The sequence below is a fragment of the Musa acuminata genome, chromosome BXJ3-10 (genome assembly GCF_036884655.1).
Source record: "Musa acuminata AAA Group cultivar baxijiao chromosome BXJ3-10, Cavendish_Baxijiao_AAA, whole genome shotgun sequence".
NCBI lineage: Eukaryota > Viridiplantae > Streptophyta > Magnoliopsida > Zingiberales > Musaceae > Musa > Musa acuminata.
In genome coordinates, this window is record NC_088358.1 from 18,583,734 (window position 1) to 18,602,354 (window position 18,621).

The following is an 18,621-nucleotide window of genomic DNA, read 5'->3' on the forward strand; positions in this document are numbered from 1 at the left end:
CTCATTTTGACATCAGATCATCATCACCTTCGGACGCTGCAACATTTGCTTGCAACCTTTCAGTTTCCCTTTATCGGGTTAGGCAAAGCACTGATGTGATCCTAACTAAGGTTTTGAGGTTAGTGGTACTCGATGGTAACCAAAGGGGAACAAGAAAAAAAGAAAAGAAAAGAAAAATCGCTGGGTCTCGCCCCTCTTGCCTTTGCGGCTGCCGATGAGGAGGTTCTGACCGACCACAGATAGAAGGCTTCCCCGGACAGCCCATTCGGATCTCTATGTTCGTGTCGCAGCGAAGGGATCCGTGGGCATGGCCGGAACAAATGTGATTCGAGTAATACTAATTCAAATGTAATGTTGGAGAAAGAAAGATTGGGCTCTACTTCGATAAATGTAGCCTAAAACTCTAATATGTCAATCTCTTTGGAGTCGGGTGCGTTTAGAAATATGCAATGTGGGTCTAATGTATAATAATTTCAGAAAAAAATTTAAATTATATGATACTATCCAAAAACACAAGATTGTCAACATGATTGATGTGTTCTATAAGATGAAATTTATTTTCTTTCTTATTTTAATTTTTTTTAATATTTATTTATATGATTATATTTTATATTTATTATATAAAATTTCTTCTTTTTTATAAGATTATATATTATAATTTATTAATTTAAATTATATATGTATATTTATTTTTTAATAAATACTAAAAATATTTTAGAAAGAGTAAGTTTGTTATATAATATTTAAAATATAATTTTACAAAATAAAACTTACGTCAATACATATTTAAATATAATTTTCATCTACTGTTTGTTACAATATTTAATGTATTAAGAAAAACTACACATTCATTCAAATATGTTTCTTCACATGTACATTAAAAATTACGAATGTGTTTCCAATCGCAATCGAGGAGATGATCATTTTTGCGGATGTTACAATCATGATGATGCGGTCTGATTGCACCACATACATATATATAGCTTAGGTTTGTTCCCCTACCTCCGGCTTTATGATTCACGATCGCCTTCGTCCCGAGCTGGGCACGATGGCGATGAAGAAGTTGACAAGACCAGATGAACAATTACTTCCCATCAGTAGCATCAACCATCTATCGTAGCAGTGTCCAGAACCAACTATTGCCTTGCCTTGTTGACACACACAAGAGGGGTGAAATTTTTACGGTGCTGGAGCAAACGTCGCATTGGGCAATGCTCATATGGATCCATCCATCCCACGGCATCGATGCTCATGACATGATAACCAAGCAATTTTTGACCGGCAGGCAATCTTCCTGATCAAGATTGGTCCAGAATCCAACTCGCTTATTTACATGATGTGTGTCTGCTAAATACCAAGCGTTGAACCACACACTCAGTTCTCTGCTTGTAGCGGCAAGGTAACGTCGAGTTAAACACGGAACACACGGACAGATGTTGTCGCACTGCCACTAGCTGCAAAGTACCATCCAGTTCCACACCAGATGCACACAGATGTCGTTGCAACTGATGCCTGCTTCTATTGCCAGTAAAGAAATTTCTTGCACTGATATTGATGACATCTATCGTATCTCGTGCATCAAAGACAACAAGGTGGTACGATACGGAATCCTGGTTCAACAACCTGTGTTGTGCCAAAATCTGCTCGTCTGGAGTGGAGGGCAGCAGGACCAGACAAACTACTATCCACTAGCGAAACGGATCACAACACGGATTCCACCACTGCTGTCACGGCCGAGGGACCACCTAGCTCAAGGAGCGATAGAGCCATATCAAACTCTTGCCAACCCCTGAGACCGCTGGCCAATTTATGCAAAGCCTCCTGCTTTGCCTCCAGCACCCATGCTGGTGCAAAGTTCACCAGCAAGCCCACAAAGCATGACACGTACGCCTTCCATATTGCTGGATCACACCCAAGAATTATATTGCCCTCCATGGCACCAGCTACAAAGTCCATGTGGATCCCAATCACCCGGGCTCGCATCGACGAGAACACTGATGTGTACGCTGGGGATGTATTTCCAACTCCCCAAACAAAAGCCCCACATATGATCAGCATGTAGGCCATAACGTAGCCTTGCAGGATATTGGATACTGTCTCAGTTCCACCTAGCTTCTCTGCTCCGGCTGATAACAGCAGCGTCGGCAAGGTCTCCTCATACATTATCTGCACAAACTGCACCCCGCCCGCAACAAACAGTAGGCTTGCCCCCAGTGTTGCCACATGTTGTACTCCCGATATAGCAGAGACAAGAGATATGCGGCTTGATTTCAGGCGGGTAGGTCCATTGGAGCTCCATTTGGTTCCTAATTTGTGTGCCCACTCAATGACCAGCTTGAAAATCACCTTGTTGACAAAATGAATGTCAGGAAAGTTTCGACATGTTCGGAGGTAGAGGAAACCTGGTGCCACTGGGAGCCGAACACCCTGGTCAGACATATATCGACCCAGAAGTCCATTAACTCCTCGATCAGCTGTCATGTGAGATTCTCCAGCAACAGAGGGACCTAAAAATGAGGAGAAGCAGCTCCTAATCAGCTGCACAACAGCATCCTTCTCCCTCGAGAAGGGAGAACGTGAGCAGGATAGGACAATGAAATCATGCCACCTTCGCACCTTCTGAGTCCACAAGGCTCCTATGATTGGCATGCTTGGCCAGGTGCAGCCTGTTGCACAGTTCTCAAGAGCCTGACCAACAACTCCATGGATGTACTCTGAACTCTTCTCGAGCTTAAATGTTATCGTCAAGCTTACGAGAGCAGCCATTGGTAGTGGGAGCATTGGTGGCAACCCTCCTGCCAGAAATGGTCAAATTAGTACTGCCTAGCATTCAACACAAACGTTTATATAAGTAGCTCCTCATTCAATACATTAAATCAAATCATATGATGTAAGCTTATGAATGCATAATGAGACACCTAGTCTCCAGCTTCCTACGGACAGCGTGGTTAGATAAGAGGAAACAAAAGAATAGGCATAAAAGACATTGAGAGGAACATATATATATATATATATATATCAAGATTCTAAATACTGGTCTGATAGGGATAACATATAATATACCCATCTGAACCACAGGGTACTATTGAATACAATAATTAAACAATAATTAAAGAAACAAGATAATCTTTCTAGCAGCATAAATGAAATTTCTAACAACATCTCCCGGAACAAGTAGACACTAAAACCATCTAATTGATATGTGAGTTGAGCAAACTTAACTTGAGAGCATCAACTGTATAGGTTACTAAATGACAAATTTGTACATGCAAAATTTGCATTCAACTAACACAATTGTGCTGCTAGTACCAGTCAGTATTTAAATTTTTATTTCATTTTCATTAAAACCAAACACTGTAGACTTTACTAGACACTATAAATAAATATCTAGATACTCTTAGTTTAACTAAGAATATTGCTTTGTACATAATTCAATGGTGAAAAAAAATCAATTTGGCCAAATCCAAAAGAATTGGAACTTTACAGCTTTTTGTTATTGTTGTAGACACCAGACAATATGGTTCGATATACCAAGCAGTATATTGGTACCAGTAACCAAATCCTATATCGGACAAAAAATTAAATCCTTCATAAGCATGGTGTCCAAAGAAAGTGGTGCAAGAAGACAATCCATATTAGGAGAATGCTGTATTTACATGGTTGCTTCAATGTTCCTTGCAGGCTACATGTTATACTTCTAAAAGAATTATTCTATCATTGATGTACAGAACATTTCAATGTGATTCCTTCTTTTATTCTACAGAGACATAGTTACCTTCTTCTCACTGTAAGCATTTTAGTTAAAGAGTTGTGTAAGTTAGGTTTTACCATCATCAAGTCCTATCAAATTAGAAATATTTTATTTGTTATAAAATTGCAGCAAAGGTCAACAGGAGTTTGATGGAAGACATATGGTACTTCCAGTAAAAGATGATGCAGTAAAAGCAGTACCTACTTGTATCAAAACCCCTCATTTAAAGCATATAGAAAGTTATGTTTTACCAAGACTTACAAGTGCATTCATTCAAACAACTGTTATCAGGTATATATGTGAATTTGTCCTCATTTAACAAGCCAATTAAATTGTTTCCAAGTACTTGATTGAAGGCCACCAAAATCAAAGAGCTTGCTGGATGCCGTTTCTTCTATAAAAGTACAGTTATTTCAGAGGCTTTCTTTATTTTCCTTTGGGTTTACAATATTCAAAGATTTCAACATGTGTGACAATGAAATCATTCAGATGTCTGGACTCTGAATGACCCTTTTCTATGGACATTTCATCAGTGTTTCAGACGGTAACTTGTCAAATGGTGTGTTGAACAACTTTGCACTATAAGAATACCAATCACGCACAACTTTAATGAGTGTGGTGTAACACCACTTGCTAGATAACAACCTAGTGCACCAAGAAAAACCAAGTTAGAAATTACTTGTGTCATTCGTGAATAATATCTTTTATGATGTTTCAGCTTCTTATTCTTATCTTTGCCTTATGGACACAATATGAAAGAAACTGATCAAGTTGCCCACTTCAATCCTAATTTAAATCAGTTATTGACCAAATGCTGGTCAATTAAAATAAAGTAAAAGAAAGTAGCTCATAATTAAAGTAGAACAAGCAAATACATATAAAGCAAGATAATAGAATAAAGAATAAAACACATACGAGGATAACATCTGTTAATATGAACCCCAGCAGAGGCAAGTATTTCCTTTACTTCAGATTCGATAGATAGAAGAGTCGGAGCAGGGCTAGGCCAATCAGTCCCATTCATTGGAACTGGTTTCCAAATACCACGAGTAATCTCCGCTGAAAAGTAGCTAATGATAGTAGCAACAGAAGCTGGTAGAAAATCCACAAGATCTCTCAAACCTACATAAGTTGGGAGGTTAGTGTAGGCAAGTACAATATAAAACAAAAAGGAAACTTAGCAGAGATATTATATGACTAATTGTTTAGTTACTATCTGATACTTCCTACTACAAAAGAAGCTTACAGCAACTGAAGAAAGAGATGCTTTCATCTTCATTGGTGTACTCTTCTGAGTTCTGACCGACGAAAACCATAGGCTCTTCTTACATACCCCCATATGGATATAAACATTCATATATGCACGGTATTTAGGCGAATATATTTAATATGACTCAATCCTTCTTTTATTATCATAATTTTGACTTTACTCGACAATCGAGCTGCTAAACAAGAGAAATTGGAGTGAAGCTTGTAAAATATAATAAACCAATTCTATATCCTTCAATTTAGTTCTTTCTTAGTCCAACTGCTGTTATTTTTCAACAACTGTTAGGAGATGATATTGGCTTGACAATGAGCATAGTTTTATGCAATTCATCTTATTGAACTATTTTTCAAATTTTGAGGCAATGGTGGCTAAACTGGCAATCATCTATTTTATGGACCCTTAACATAGAACTCAAGCAGCCTTGGAGATCAAATGAATGAGGGTAACCCAGATCCTCATCATTTAAAATAGCAGATCCTTTCAGGTGTAACAAGTTCAAGTCCCCGTTGAAGTAACAAAACTTCAGCCAAATAGTCCAAGGTCACCAAGATTATAAAGCAACACAATGAAAAGCTACAAGATGCCTTATCTTACTCACAGATACTTTAGTTTAACCCAGATCCTCATAATTTATTTTTTCTTGTATAATTCAGAACTTTGGGTGGAATACTTGGAGGCAAGTACTCAAGTTAGCCAAAATTGAACTCCACAAGCCTGATAGAAACTCAAACTGGTATGATGATCAGACTATGTGCTTGTATGATTGGTGTCAATTCACACAAAAAATCACCCCATGCCAGTTACCATGAGCTCTGTGCTAAGTTATTACAATGCTGCCCTCAACATACCAAACAGAGCAGTGACTATATGAGCAGGTGCACAAACCAAAATTCAAATGCATGTGCTGCCAACGACGTAACTAAAGATGATAGCATTGCATGCCAAACATGTACACTCTTACACTAGGATTAAATAATTTCTAGTTTCATGATCAATAACTGCTTGAAGTTATGTACGTCTGGAAGAATTTCTATATCGTCATTCTACCATTGTCATTTTCATGGCTCTTTTAAACAAATTGTTAGGATGTCCTGTTTGCAATACACATTAAACTTCCCACAAACAGAATATATTGGTACTTGGAAGAATGGAAAAATAGCTACGTGACTTAGAACACCAAGAATGAAGAATAGGCAAATGCAAAAGCATGGGAAACAATCGACAAATAAGTGCATCAAACCTGTAGTCAAGTCTCTGGAGGAAAGCCTTCCATGAGCACATGCAGTCAAAACAGCTTCAAGAACAAATGGAATAGCTCCTAGAATCTCCCATCCAGGAAGCATTGGCCTTTGTAAAGAATCTTCTGTCATATTTACAGGTGATCCACTTATGCTGCTACTGGAGTTTGATGAGGGATTACCAGAAACAGGTCCATTTTTAGACATTTTCCGATAAATCATGTTCAAAATCTTATTAGCAGTCTGATGCACTGGGTCTTTGTTGCACAGACCAGAAAGAATTGAGGCTATGCAAGCCTGATTCTGGAAGTACCAAGCTCGAAGTTTTGGAAATGAGTCAATATAAACTGGCCGACGTGGTGATGCATTAAACGAACCCATATTATTCCCTGTTCTATTCATAGCAGATGAGTTCTGCAAAGCAATACGACTGTTGCGCATCAACAAGAGATAGTCTAAGGTTAATTCCATCTTTATGGAGCCTCGACCTGCTTGGCAGAGCTCCTGAGGGGGTTTGTAAAATTTCCACAGTCGAAGAAGAAAGAGGAATGCACACGAGAAGACCGAGTAAACAGAAGTTTCCTCAGAAGTTCTCGACTTATGACTGGAAAGAGGTGACAGTGACCCAAAGACCTCACAAAGCGGCATTAAAGCTGCTGCAACTTCTGGAATCTGAAGATGCCAAAAAATTTACATTAGTAATATGGAGCAAATTATGAGGGACATTTAGGCACAAACTATTGCAAAATGGTTGTGCAGTCCCACTGTATTGACGAAAACCGAATACATGTATATATCTAATCATCTTGTGCATTCACATGGGAATAAAGAAAAGCACCAATTGTAGATCAACAAAAAAATTCTTATCTTTCATATGTTTTCAAAATATCTCGAAAAAAACAACATTTTTACAGAAAAAGGACCACGATAATTCTGAACAAAACCTGGAAGTCTAGAAGTAACATTACTAAATCACCATCACTAAGTAATGAATACCAATAATAAATGATACACTAAAAGTAGATCTATAACAAGTACTTTGTAAAGTCAGTTCTGCCATGTGAAATTTCTTTCCCAAATTGACCTTTTATACTTGCAGAAGCTCCAAACATGTATTTAAAACTTGTTCTGGTTTCTTAAATGCAAATCCAAATCACATATACATCCACAAGTGCATATGACATGATTGACTATAAGAAAAACCAAGACATGATGTGAGTGAATCATAGTTCCTAGATTTACTATTGTTGTGTCATATTTATTGTGTTTGAATTATACTCTAAAGATGGTTTACTGATGGAGTAATACATACAGTACCAAACAAAATGATCTATTAGTTCATAAAAAATGACCAGAACCTACAGTTCATATTACACATTTGACTTCATAATCAACTACATCAAAACAATGACAGCATACATCATAGACATATTTTGTATAAAATTGTTAATCATGTTCAGAATTTCCAAAAAATTAAAGATGAATTAACAAATTGGTTCCAAGTAGTAGATAAATGTATTCTCAGAAGGCTTTACTCACCATGCCATGTAAAGAAAGAATATGAACGATGTCCACACCAGAAACTCCAAACAAAATGGCACTGAGCACAGGCATGTGACCAATCAAATAATTCTCAGCTGCAGATGCTGAAGAATCAGGAGGCATAGGAAGAGATAGCAATTTGACCACAAAAAACACAACATGTTCCTGAAGCAATAAAAAAAGACAATTAGAAGCACAGACAAAAATGAAGTTCATAAAGTACAAACCAATTTGAATAAGGTTAACAGCTCAACGCCAGCTAAGGTTTTTGGGGCAAGCACAAATAAATAGAGCCAAAATATCCCAAGGAAATTGATAGCCATTAACACATCTAAACCATAGAAACTTCTTACAACAGTACCTCCCTAATCCTTAATAAAAATTACTCAGTGAAATGACTAAATATAATTTTCAATCAATGGTTAGAAGTGCATATAATAAATGAAAAGATATATAAGTGAACTACCTGGACATTCCAACCACATACTAGGGATGCGGCACATAAAATTTTTGCAGCTGCTAATTTTTCTTCTTCTGATCCATTGACTGCAATATGGTACATTTTCTCCACTTCCACTAAACTACAGAGCAACAAAATAAGTCCATGAGTCTGATTATTACAAATTTAAGACCACTAAAGTTGATAATATTATAGTGAATTGAGCTTGAATACCTTTAATAATAAAAACAATAACATTATGTTGGCGCTGTAATCAGGATTACAGGCTATGGAACCATATAAAATCAAGATGGTTAAATGCAATTTTATCATATAAATAAGAAGATGACTAACTAATTAGGAGTATCAAGCATCTATACACGATATAGTACTAATGTGCACAGTGCAAAGAGATGCTAAATTCAAATGTTTTGGAATTTAGCATATCCTTCTTCATCCATCTAGTTTGCTTTCTTTATACTTTCCTCAATATTATAGTGAATTGAGCTTGAATACCTTTAATAATAAAAACAATAACATTATGTTGGCGCTGTAATCAGGATTACAGGCTATGGAACCATATAAAATCAAGATGGTTAAATACAATTTATCATATAAATAAGAAGATGACTAACTAATTAGGAGTATCAAGCATCTATACATGATATAGTACTAATGTGCACAGTGCAAAGAGATGCTAAATTCAAATGTTTTGGAATTTAGCATATGCTTCTTCATCCATCTAGTTTGCTTTCTTTATACTTTCCTTAATTTTCTTTTCCTCATTTTTTTCTTTCACAACAAATTGGCATATCCTCTTGTTTGTCAACAACATAACAGGGAACTATAGCAAGATTGACAGGATTAGTTAGTCTACCCTGATAGCTTGTCTTAAACATGTTGTGACCAGGTGGTTGGCATCATGAACAGACTTTCTGCATTTGGAGGAAATCTGCTCTTGAAGATGTGTCAGGTTCACATGACACAAGTGGCACGTGTGCCAGACCTCTTCCTTGAATAAAGCACATCTTGCCATCAGAAGAGGTGTCTCTTCGAATTACGGTACTAAACTGATTATTTCTAACTTCTAAGTTTAAACAATACATTTGAATTCAAGGCCTTTAAACATCTCTGCAGTTTGCTGCCCATATAATGCAGAAATCAACAACAATAAGGTACAAAGATGGTGCCAAAACATTTCACAGCACAAGGCCATAAGCATGTCAGTTCATATATCAACAAGAACTACTGTTACAGTCAGGGCATGACTGTAACTAATCAATGCAGTACTGTCATCACTGATCAGGTTAATCTACGAGGAATTGTTTAGAGTACCTTGATGCAGGAGTCACCATAAGAGAGTTTTTCAAAGAATCAGTCAGTGGAGCTCCCTCAAGGAAGGTTGACCAAGAAGAATCTTGAAATGAAGTTGGATCTTTTGATGACACAGATGGAACAACATATCCAGGCCAAAAGTAAGCAGATGTATCAATCAAATTTCTTGCAATACAGGCTTCAACAATTAGATGCAGCATGTTTCCAACTGCATGTGTAAAGAAAAGGAACAATCATAACACTTCTTCAAGTAGTCCACAGGTATAGAGTGCTACTTAACCAATGTATAGCATGGAAAAGCTAAGTTAGCATTAGTTTATCATATGTAGCTCCATGGAATGAGATGCCGCATACAATTTTAAAGGTTTAAAGGATCATGTTCAGGATTGATCACAATATTTAGGATCGTGAATGGCCATAGGATTCAGGATCCGGATAATCTTAAAGCAATTAAACCTAGTTCTGAGACAGATTATTCACTTCAATGAACATAAATTGGTTGAAGGAAGCCTTGAAATCGATAAAAACAACTCAAATCTTGCTAAAACCAGCCAGGACTATCCACAACCATTCAGAGTCAATCAGAATCTAGCAAGGATCAGCAGGAACTGCATAAAACCCAACTAGAAATACGATGAACTTGTAGTGATCACTCAAACCCACTTAAAACACGCACAATCAGCTCAAACCTGTTCAGTCCAACCAATCCCAAGAGAACTCAGAAAAATCAGGATCAGAGACAATTAATCCATATCAGGATTGGCCCATCTTATGAAGCAGTTTATAACTTTACAAGAATTGTCTCATATCTAATATGGTTTGATACATAGGAAAAAGGAGTAATCAAAGCTCCATAAAGAAAACTGAGTGAACACTTGGATTGAAGTTTTCATCAACTACTGTTAGCAGAGTAGGCAAACTCAACCCAGGAATCGGTATAAGCAAATTCATATTGAATCCGGAAACCAGTAATGAAACTATTTACAACATCAAGATTAATGGACATGTTTCTTTTTTGCTTCAAAAGCCCAAACCGATTCAAAGCAGGTTTATCATGAACTTCACTCTAGACAAGCTAGAAAGCAAACATATTCTATCTTTTTTAGTCCATATTATTATCTAAATTATCTTTCACTTTTCAATTTGAAAATAATTTAACATAAATTATTAATAATGATGCAAACTTCAGAATGCTTGCAGATCTTAAAGAAAATCTTTGACCTAGATTGGATATCCAAAAGTTCTGATCTCGTTAACATGTGAATTATAGTTTGTCATCTAACTGCACCCTTAAAAGTATAACAAACAAGATTTTCTACTGTCTCTGAAGTTCATAGCTATTTTGTTCTTTTAAACATAAAACTAGTAACTTAAAAGCAGGGATCCGAACTGGAGCTTCAGGTCTGACATGTACTTTGTTTGGCCTAACCACTTACAGGTCAGATAGTGTTTGGATCACCACACTTTTTCCTTGTTAGTTTGCTCAACTCAAAATGAACAAAGACCTGTATTTTACAATGTAATGTGGCCTGACAGCATTTAGGATACAAAATTTTGAGGGTCTGATCAGATGTATACCTCTTGAATATTCAGATGACTGGACCTAAATTTGAGCGACCTGACCAGTTCTTATCCTACTGTAAGTAACAGACTGAAATTTAAAGAATAAGGAAAATTTTGAAAACTATATGAATGGTATCTTTTGTAACTTACAAAATTGCAAATGAATAGTCTTACATATTGTATATTCAATTACTCTCAGTCTCAGTACAGTCCAACTAAAGGTCTAAAGTTGCATCTAGGCATGACCCTATCTCTATTGCTAAAAAGTAATCATAAAAAATAGTGAGTTGCTACGATGGTCATAACCAAATAGATGGTGTAAATTGACATAAAGTAGAACATAAAACAAACACTCCAACTGTTCATTGCTTCACATCTCAAACACGATAACTCTCAAGATATATTATTTTTTATCTTTTGTTATTTATGTATGACAATCTAAAGGGTGATAATGTTTAAAGAATCGAAAATAGAGTTGGTAATAAGAAAAAAAGGACAAAACATACAGGGAAATATTCCATAATGCTCCAATATCATCAAATTCTCATCATCTTGGGTTTGGTTGATTATGGATGATTAAGGGAAAGTATTAGAGAAAGAGCTTTATAGATTACGTAATGGAGGAACTTAGAGTGGTAGGATAACTAGGGAAGAAATCTCTAGAAAGATAGAAATAGATAATTTCTTGTACTCACTCTAAGTTCTATGAACTCACTTTTGGGAAAACATATTGGCCTCACACCAGTTACACATAATGCAGAAAAGAAACTCAGTTATTCATTTATCAAGTCTCCAATACAATTCCTCCCCCTTTTTTTTTTTGAAGTAAAAGAACACAAAAAAGTAAAAAGTAAAAATACAACTAAGAGATTTACATCAAGGTAAATTAATTGTTCACTCTTTTCTTCTTTAAGGAAGATAAATTTTCGAATTTGTATTGAAAAATAATCTGCTGTTTCATAGGCTTCCACCTCTTTTTTTAAAACAATAAAACTTATTGAAACAATATCTTCATCAAAAGTAACTTTTTATTTCTTTTACTTTTCCTCATTGACTACCTCTTTTATTTTTCTTGAACAATCTAGAAAACTAAAGTAGAAAAATAGGAGGCGATGGCAAGTGGCAACTTATGATTCTAACAAAAACTCTCTCTAAACTATTAAAAATAAGAAATTTGAATAGGCTTTTTTTTTCACAACTAGTGTAGACTAAAAGGTGTTCCAATGTCCATCAATTCTCTAGATAAACTCCTATAATGGTGAAAACAAGCATAATATTTCTGGAAAAAAGTACACACTCATGCAATTAAGCAAGAAAAAAGTGTAGCCTTCAATTAACAGAATCCTATAACAGTAAAAAACTTGATTCATAAAAAATATAAAGCCAAAGTCTGTTCTCACTGCTGCATTTATCATTCAGATGAAGATAATAAAAAATTATCAAGACAAACAAACCTGCTTTTATAGAACAATCATTAAGGTTGCTATTCCCAGCCTTGAAATTATAAACAAAGACTGCTGCTTTTGTAGCTGCACTATTAGCAACATTGACAACCGATGGAGGAGGTGAGAGAAGTGCTGAAAATTGTCCCAGTATCTTAAGGGATGATATCAATGCATGCCTTCTAACTGCAAATTTATTTCCTTCATTTCCAAATGAATTACTTCTCAAAAATCCATTGCTAAAAGGATAAGGTGTTTCATTCTCTTCCTTCACAACAGCAGCGACTGCCAAGGGGACGATAGAAAGCAGCATGCATAATCGTGCATCAAGGTGAGGTATTGGTCCTTCTATAGGCTCACGATCCTAGAAGTGCACATATTTGCAAATGCAAGAATATAAATTAAATTTCTATAGCAAATATAATTGTATGCATAAAAACAGAATTTTCTCAACTCGTTGCACAAGTCGGAGCGCTGAAAGCCAAAGAGTTTGAAATGTCTCCTGCCAGCTTGCCTGGTTAATTACTTGCAGTGTCTTGGTCAATTCTGTTTAATTAAACAGTCTTAAATTTTCTTATAATAGAACAGATATGCATATTTGGAAAAGGAGTAAAACAAAAAAAGGAGACAGAATGAAACAAAAGAGACAACTAGAACCTGTAAGAATCTCAACAGCAGATATAGCATATAGATGCTTCCCATCCATTGCATTCTCCATAAAAATATCAACAGGTATCCAACAAGCACCTCTTCCAGCACCATGACTGTTGCATGGATTCAAGCTATATGACCCAGCATCAGCTAGAGCTCCAAGAAGTTGATGCTTATTCAGAAGGAATTCCCCATTTACTGCACTATTTATATTTGTGAACAACTTATCCAAAATATGACTCACTGATAATAAACTCTCTGATTTTGATCTATTGGCATCAATAGTTTGGAGTCTCTGAAGTAGGCCATTGAACAGCTCAGGCCTGTGCTTGGAAGAATTTTTTTCAATCAGTAGTAAACACCTCAAAATAATTTCTTATATTAAATTATTAATCTCCACAAATCTCTTAGGATTATAGATTAAAATTAGTTATCACTTAAAATGCCCTGATCACAAACATCCAATGTCATCAGAGTTGTAGTTAAATAGATATCAATGAGTAGCAAACATCACAACTTTACCAGTTAAACATAGGGAATCAATAGAACTCCCAAGATTGATGAACTCCCAAGTATGGGGCAAGGAAAGGTCAGTAGACAGGGAGTTTTTTTAAATGGACTAATCAATAGAAAAAAGGATAAAATAGTTGGATCTCATGTCAGTAGCTATTATCTAAAATAAGTAGGAACCTAGTGGTTATTGGATTCATATTACTATTCATAAAAATGTGCCATGGTCTAATACTGCCTTCTAGAGGATGGAGTTACATTAGCACCAATCACAAGCAGGAGGTGAAAAAAGTTGTCCTGATCACTATGAAAAATCACAAGAAAAATCATGACACCAAGCAAGTTTGATATAGTGTATCAGCTGATGATGATTAACTTAGTTACTGGAGGGAGATTCACCCATGGGAAGAGATGAGCAACTACACTTAGAGCCATCACAAGACCTAAGGAATGTCTCTCTATTGGAGCAAAGGGTGCTCATCTTGACTAGGTTTTCCAAGATAATCTATGTCCCTCTATTAGGCCTACTGTGACTACTGCTTAAATGAGAAAATTGGGCAAGTGATCACCACCATTGCTCTCATGGAAATAGAAAGTGAACTAGCCTTTGTAACAGATGCTATCATCCTATGTAGAAATTAATTAGTCAAAAATTTTAACATAATGGAATTTTTTTTCCCATTTTCCTCCAAGACAGTGTTGGAATCCTTCTCCCTTCTCAATGTTAACATCAGAAACCATAAGCAGTTAAACTACAATATTCAGTAAAAGTCATACTGATGAAGAAAGCATAAAAGCATAAGACGGTACATACATGTTGATACGAATAAGATGAAGAAAAGCTTTGGCCTTTTTATTTGAAGAAACTTTTTCAGCCACCTCAATAGCCATTAAAGCATTAGTCCTACGTAACTTGTCATGATGCTCATTTCTCCTCTCATTTGAATTCTCCTTAACATCGACCTGCATTGTTTGTTCTCCTCCACTAGCATATGCACAGCCATGTTTGTCTGCAGACACCAATTGGGGACCACAATCTTCAATTGTACAATCCATCAAGCTGGTGATGATATTCAAAATGAACAAAACAATTGCATGCCCAAAATCCATTTGTTGAACTCCATATGTATATGAAAGTTGTAAAGCAGCATCAATAGATTTTGCAATCCTGCAAAATGGACAATATTGTAAAGGATCAAAGGCTGAGGCTATAAATTCACTTATTCAAAAGTCACACTTTAGCCATGAAGAGGAAGGATATGAATCCACATTAAAAGGAAGCCAAGGAATTACATAAACACCAGAACAGCCTTACGGACCACAGAGTTAACATCTTTATGAGATGCTTACAGTAAACAAGTACACAATAAACACACGAACGGGCAAGTAGTGCTAACTTGATAAGCATGTCAAACTTATGTCAATAGTAAAGTATTTCAACCCTTAATCCTCTATTTTTGTTCCTCATCTATCTGTTACATTGTATACTATTTCCGCCTTCATTATTCTGCCATTTGACAAAACCACAAGCAAGCCCATGCAATAACGCATAATGTTTTCTAGTGTGTTTCCTGATGATGCAAGCAGGGATTGAGCAGCATCAGTATATGGCACTTGATAAAGGATATAAATAGGAACAGATTAAATTTGTCGCTTTTGCATGATGGTGAAGTGTCTCAAATAACCGGGGGTGACTACACTAGGAGGGTTCATCATAGAAACCCATAATGCATTTTGCTGAGGGCTTGTCCCTTAGACCAAAAAAAGATGGGACATCCAATTTCTCTTCACTAAAACCTCCTTTTCCTTAACCAATTTTCTTTTTCTTTATGTTTCTAGTCCATCAATAACTATCAGTTAACTTTCTTCAACCCGAGTTCTCTTCTATTTACTTATACATCTAGAGCATTCTTCTCTCTACACATCATGTTGCATATTTATCATATCTTCAGAAGAATCCATCCTATTAGCAGCACAAGGAAATATTTCTTGGACAGATGTTACTAATAGAAAATACTATCTAAGTAACTAAAGCTCAAAGTTGTTTCCACTAGATAAGTCATTTCCTGACTTCAAATATAGTTAATAAACCCTGCATTTTTTTTCCTTGAAAGAATTAGACGTCTCACCTTAGATTCCATTTCTCAAAACATACAAGAAAATATCCAACTTTCCAACAAAAATCATCGACTCCCCTTTTTCAGAAAAGGAAAATTGCATAACACCCCACCAAGTTATTGATTTTCATTTTTATTTCTACAAATTTGAGTTTAACAAGTATATCCTAGCAAAACCAAAAACTTACATCTATGCTACTCTAGTTAACCTCCATTAGTTGATTGGCATATGACTCTTTAAAGTGACATTACACCCTTAACAAGCCCCATTATGATGGTATTAGTTATAAGGGCATTTTAGGTACTTTAACCATTTATATATTTTTAATTCAAACTAACAATTGATAATAACTAGTTTCTTGGATAGATGATAATGTAATGGTATATGTGGATGATCTTAACATTTGGAAGGGACAGATATATATATAAAACCTATAGGGGTAACAATGTCATTAAAATTGGAGATTTCTATTGGCAACCATTTTTGCTATTTATAACCTCGTTTTAAGAATCTTTAATATTCCTAAGATACCCTTATGTAAATGAACATAAACGTCATCAACTTATCACTTAATTCTAACAAACTCTTCAACTCCTTCCATACAATTTTTCCTTCCCCTTCTTCTTCTTCTCCTAATGTAATGGTATATGTGGATGATCTTAACATTTGGAAGGGACAGATATATATATATATATAACCTATAGGGGTAACAATGTCATTAAAATTGGAGATTTCTATTGGCAACCATTTTTGCTATTTATAACCTCGTTTTAAGAATCTTTAATATTCCTAAGATACCCTTATGTAAATGAACATAAACGTCATCAACTTATCACTTAATTCTAACAAACTCTTCAACTCCTTCCATACAATTTTTCCTTCCCCTTCTTCTTCTTCTTCTCCTAATTGCCGGAGCATCTTTCATCGTCAGTTATGCAAAATGACAAGAAAACGAGCAATAATCAAATGGGATGATTTGACGATCGAAGAGGAAGAGGTGGAAATATTTTTTTTTTAATGTTTGTTAGATCGATTTAATGATTTTAGGGTTTAAGATGTCAGATTACCAAAAGATGATATTCCGACCATTTCTACAACATCTTGAAAGATGTCATCTTCTGGGTTAGTATGCATCAACCCAAAAGATATCAAATTTCAGGCCATCTTTTGGCGTTATAGGAAATAAGGGTATGATTGGTAATTGAAGGATTATATTTAGTAAAATTATATATGTGTGTGTGTATATATATATATATATATATATATATATATATATATATATATATTAAGATGGTTGCAGGGGTTGCCAATGGCAAAAAGGGATTGCCAGTGGCAATCTCCTTTAAATTTTGCAAAGATAGATATTAAAAAAGCCCTTTTAGAAAATTAGATCCTTGACAAGTAAATTCCAAAAGCAATACTAACCCGGAAGCCAAATACTCACTTGTCTCAAACGAAAACTACCTAAAAGAGCCAAGAACTCACTTATCTCTACAGGATCCACCAGCCTCGATGGAGAGTGAGGAAACGGCATACCGGCTCACGAGATCAAGGTAAAGCCGGTAGGCCTCCGGCTGCGCCCATCGACGAGGGATCACCCTGAACTCATCAAGATACGAGAAACATGTGAGAAAAATAAAGGAATCGAGAATCGAAAACAATCAGGTAGATCACAGGATCCGATCCATGCCTGGGCTTGAGGAGAGCTAGGGTATGGATAGGGGAGACGACCCGACACGACATCGCCTGGTCGAGGAGCTTCCACATGGACGGGGTGTTGTTGGCGAAGCAAAGGTTGGAGACTAGGACGTGCGCTAGCTCGGGGTTGGGGAGCCCTAGGCCGGCCTCCTGGACGCACCGCGCCGCCTCTACCGCCCGCAGCAGCGGCGGGTCGCCCCGCTCCTCCGACGCCTTCACCGTCGCCATGACGCGCCGCTCCAGTTCAGCAGCTGTGTCCGCACTCTCACCCACCTCCATCGATGTCCCTCTCTCTCCGTCTCTCTCTCTCTCTCTCCTTCTCCTTCTGTGAGTCGGCGCTGTGGAAGAGATAGCGGTAGAGGCGGAGCGCCTGCGAGAGGGAAATGACATGGAAACGCCCGAGCCTTATTTAAATGACTACGAGAGCGGGTCCCATCTCTCCCCAGCGACGATGACCGTCCGATCGGTCGTCTTGATGAAACTTGATCGCGTGAACGAGAAGGAAGATATCCGAACCGACCGATGGCCAACTACCCAACGGGGGTCGTTTTCGGTACGGGTGTGGTGGTCCCGCCAGTAAGTGAGAGAGCTGCCCCTGTTGGGTACTTTTGGGATGGTCAATGTAAACTGCAATGGAAAACTGAGGTTGTTTGGTCTTCCAATCAAACTGACTTCGGTGGCGTCGGTCAATTTGTAGGCTTTGATTTAATCGTTAACTGATTCTTAACGGTATGTATCCAACGCAACGCCTGACAGAAAAAGACAAAATCAATCGAGTAGTTTTCATATTTATCCCTTTAAAATGAATGGCATGGATAAATAAATTGCTCATTTATTCTTGCAAAATTACCGATGTACTTAATTAGTAGGATTGCCATGTTAGAACTTCAATAGACATTAATTCCTCCTTAATTGACATTAATTCTCCTAAATTGACATTCAACGGAAGTTTTATGCCCGACGGTCAGAAAAATCCAGTGGAGAAAGAATGTTAAGGCTCAGTCATGAGAATTAACAGTAAGAAATTTAAAAGGCGCTTCTAATTTGCTGCAGTCACAGTAATA

The 18,621-nt window shown here is 36.6% G+C and overlaps 1 protein-coding gene across 2 annotated transcripts; it reads right to left on the reverse strand.

The window, feature by feature from the left end:
- Window positions 1-828: 828 nt before the first annotated feature.
- Window positions 829-17,984, reverse strand: LOC104000023 (mediator of RNA polymerase II transcription subunit 33A). Of its 2 annotated transcripts, XM_018819802.2 has the most exons (13): window positions 17,550-17,984; window positions 17,345-17,458; window positions 14,556-14,909; window positions 13,238-13,554; window positions 13,035-13,126; window positions 12,593-12,944; window positions 9,576-9,783; window positions 8,268-8,382; window positions 7,799-7,966; window positions 6,262-6,931; window positions 4,667-4,873; window positions 2,617-2,795; window positions 2,331-2,507 (listed from the first exon to the last, which is right to left on the reverse strand). In XM_018819802.2, exons 1-13 carry the CDS (start codon window positions 17,945-17,947, stop codon window positions 2,478-2,480), a joined length of 3,204 nt encoding a protein of 1,067 aa, XP_018675347.2. In that variant the 5' UTR covers window positions 17,948-17,984; the 3' UTR covers window positions 2,331-2,477. The 2 variants fall into 2 exon arrangements, with proteins under 2 accessions (XP_009420227.3, XP_018675347.2); XM_009421952.3 differs by having other exon boundaries at window positions 829-2,795; window positions 17,550-17,969.
- Between the last annotated feature and the right edge of the window lie 637 nt (window positions 17,985-18,621).

Excerpts from the sequence above, each read along its gene's own strand:
- LOC104000023 (XM_009421952.3), bottom strand. The coding sequence starts at position 17,947 with ATGTCATTTCCCTCTCGCAGGCGCTCCGCCTCTACCGCTATCTCTTCC. Across the intron at positions 13,555-14,555 it reads CATCTTATTCGTATCAACAT|GCCTGAGCTGTTCAATGGCC; the intron begins GTATGTACCGTC and ends TTCCAAGCACAG. Across the intron at positions 2,796-4,666 it reads TATTAACAGATGTTATCCTC|GAGGGTTGCCACCAATGCTC; the intron begins GTATGTGTTTTA and ends CATTTCTGGCAG.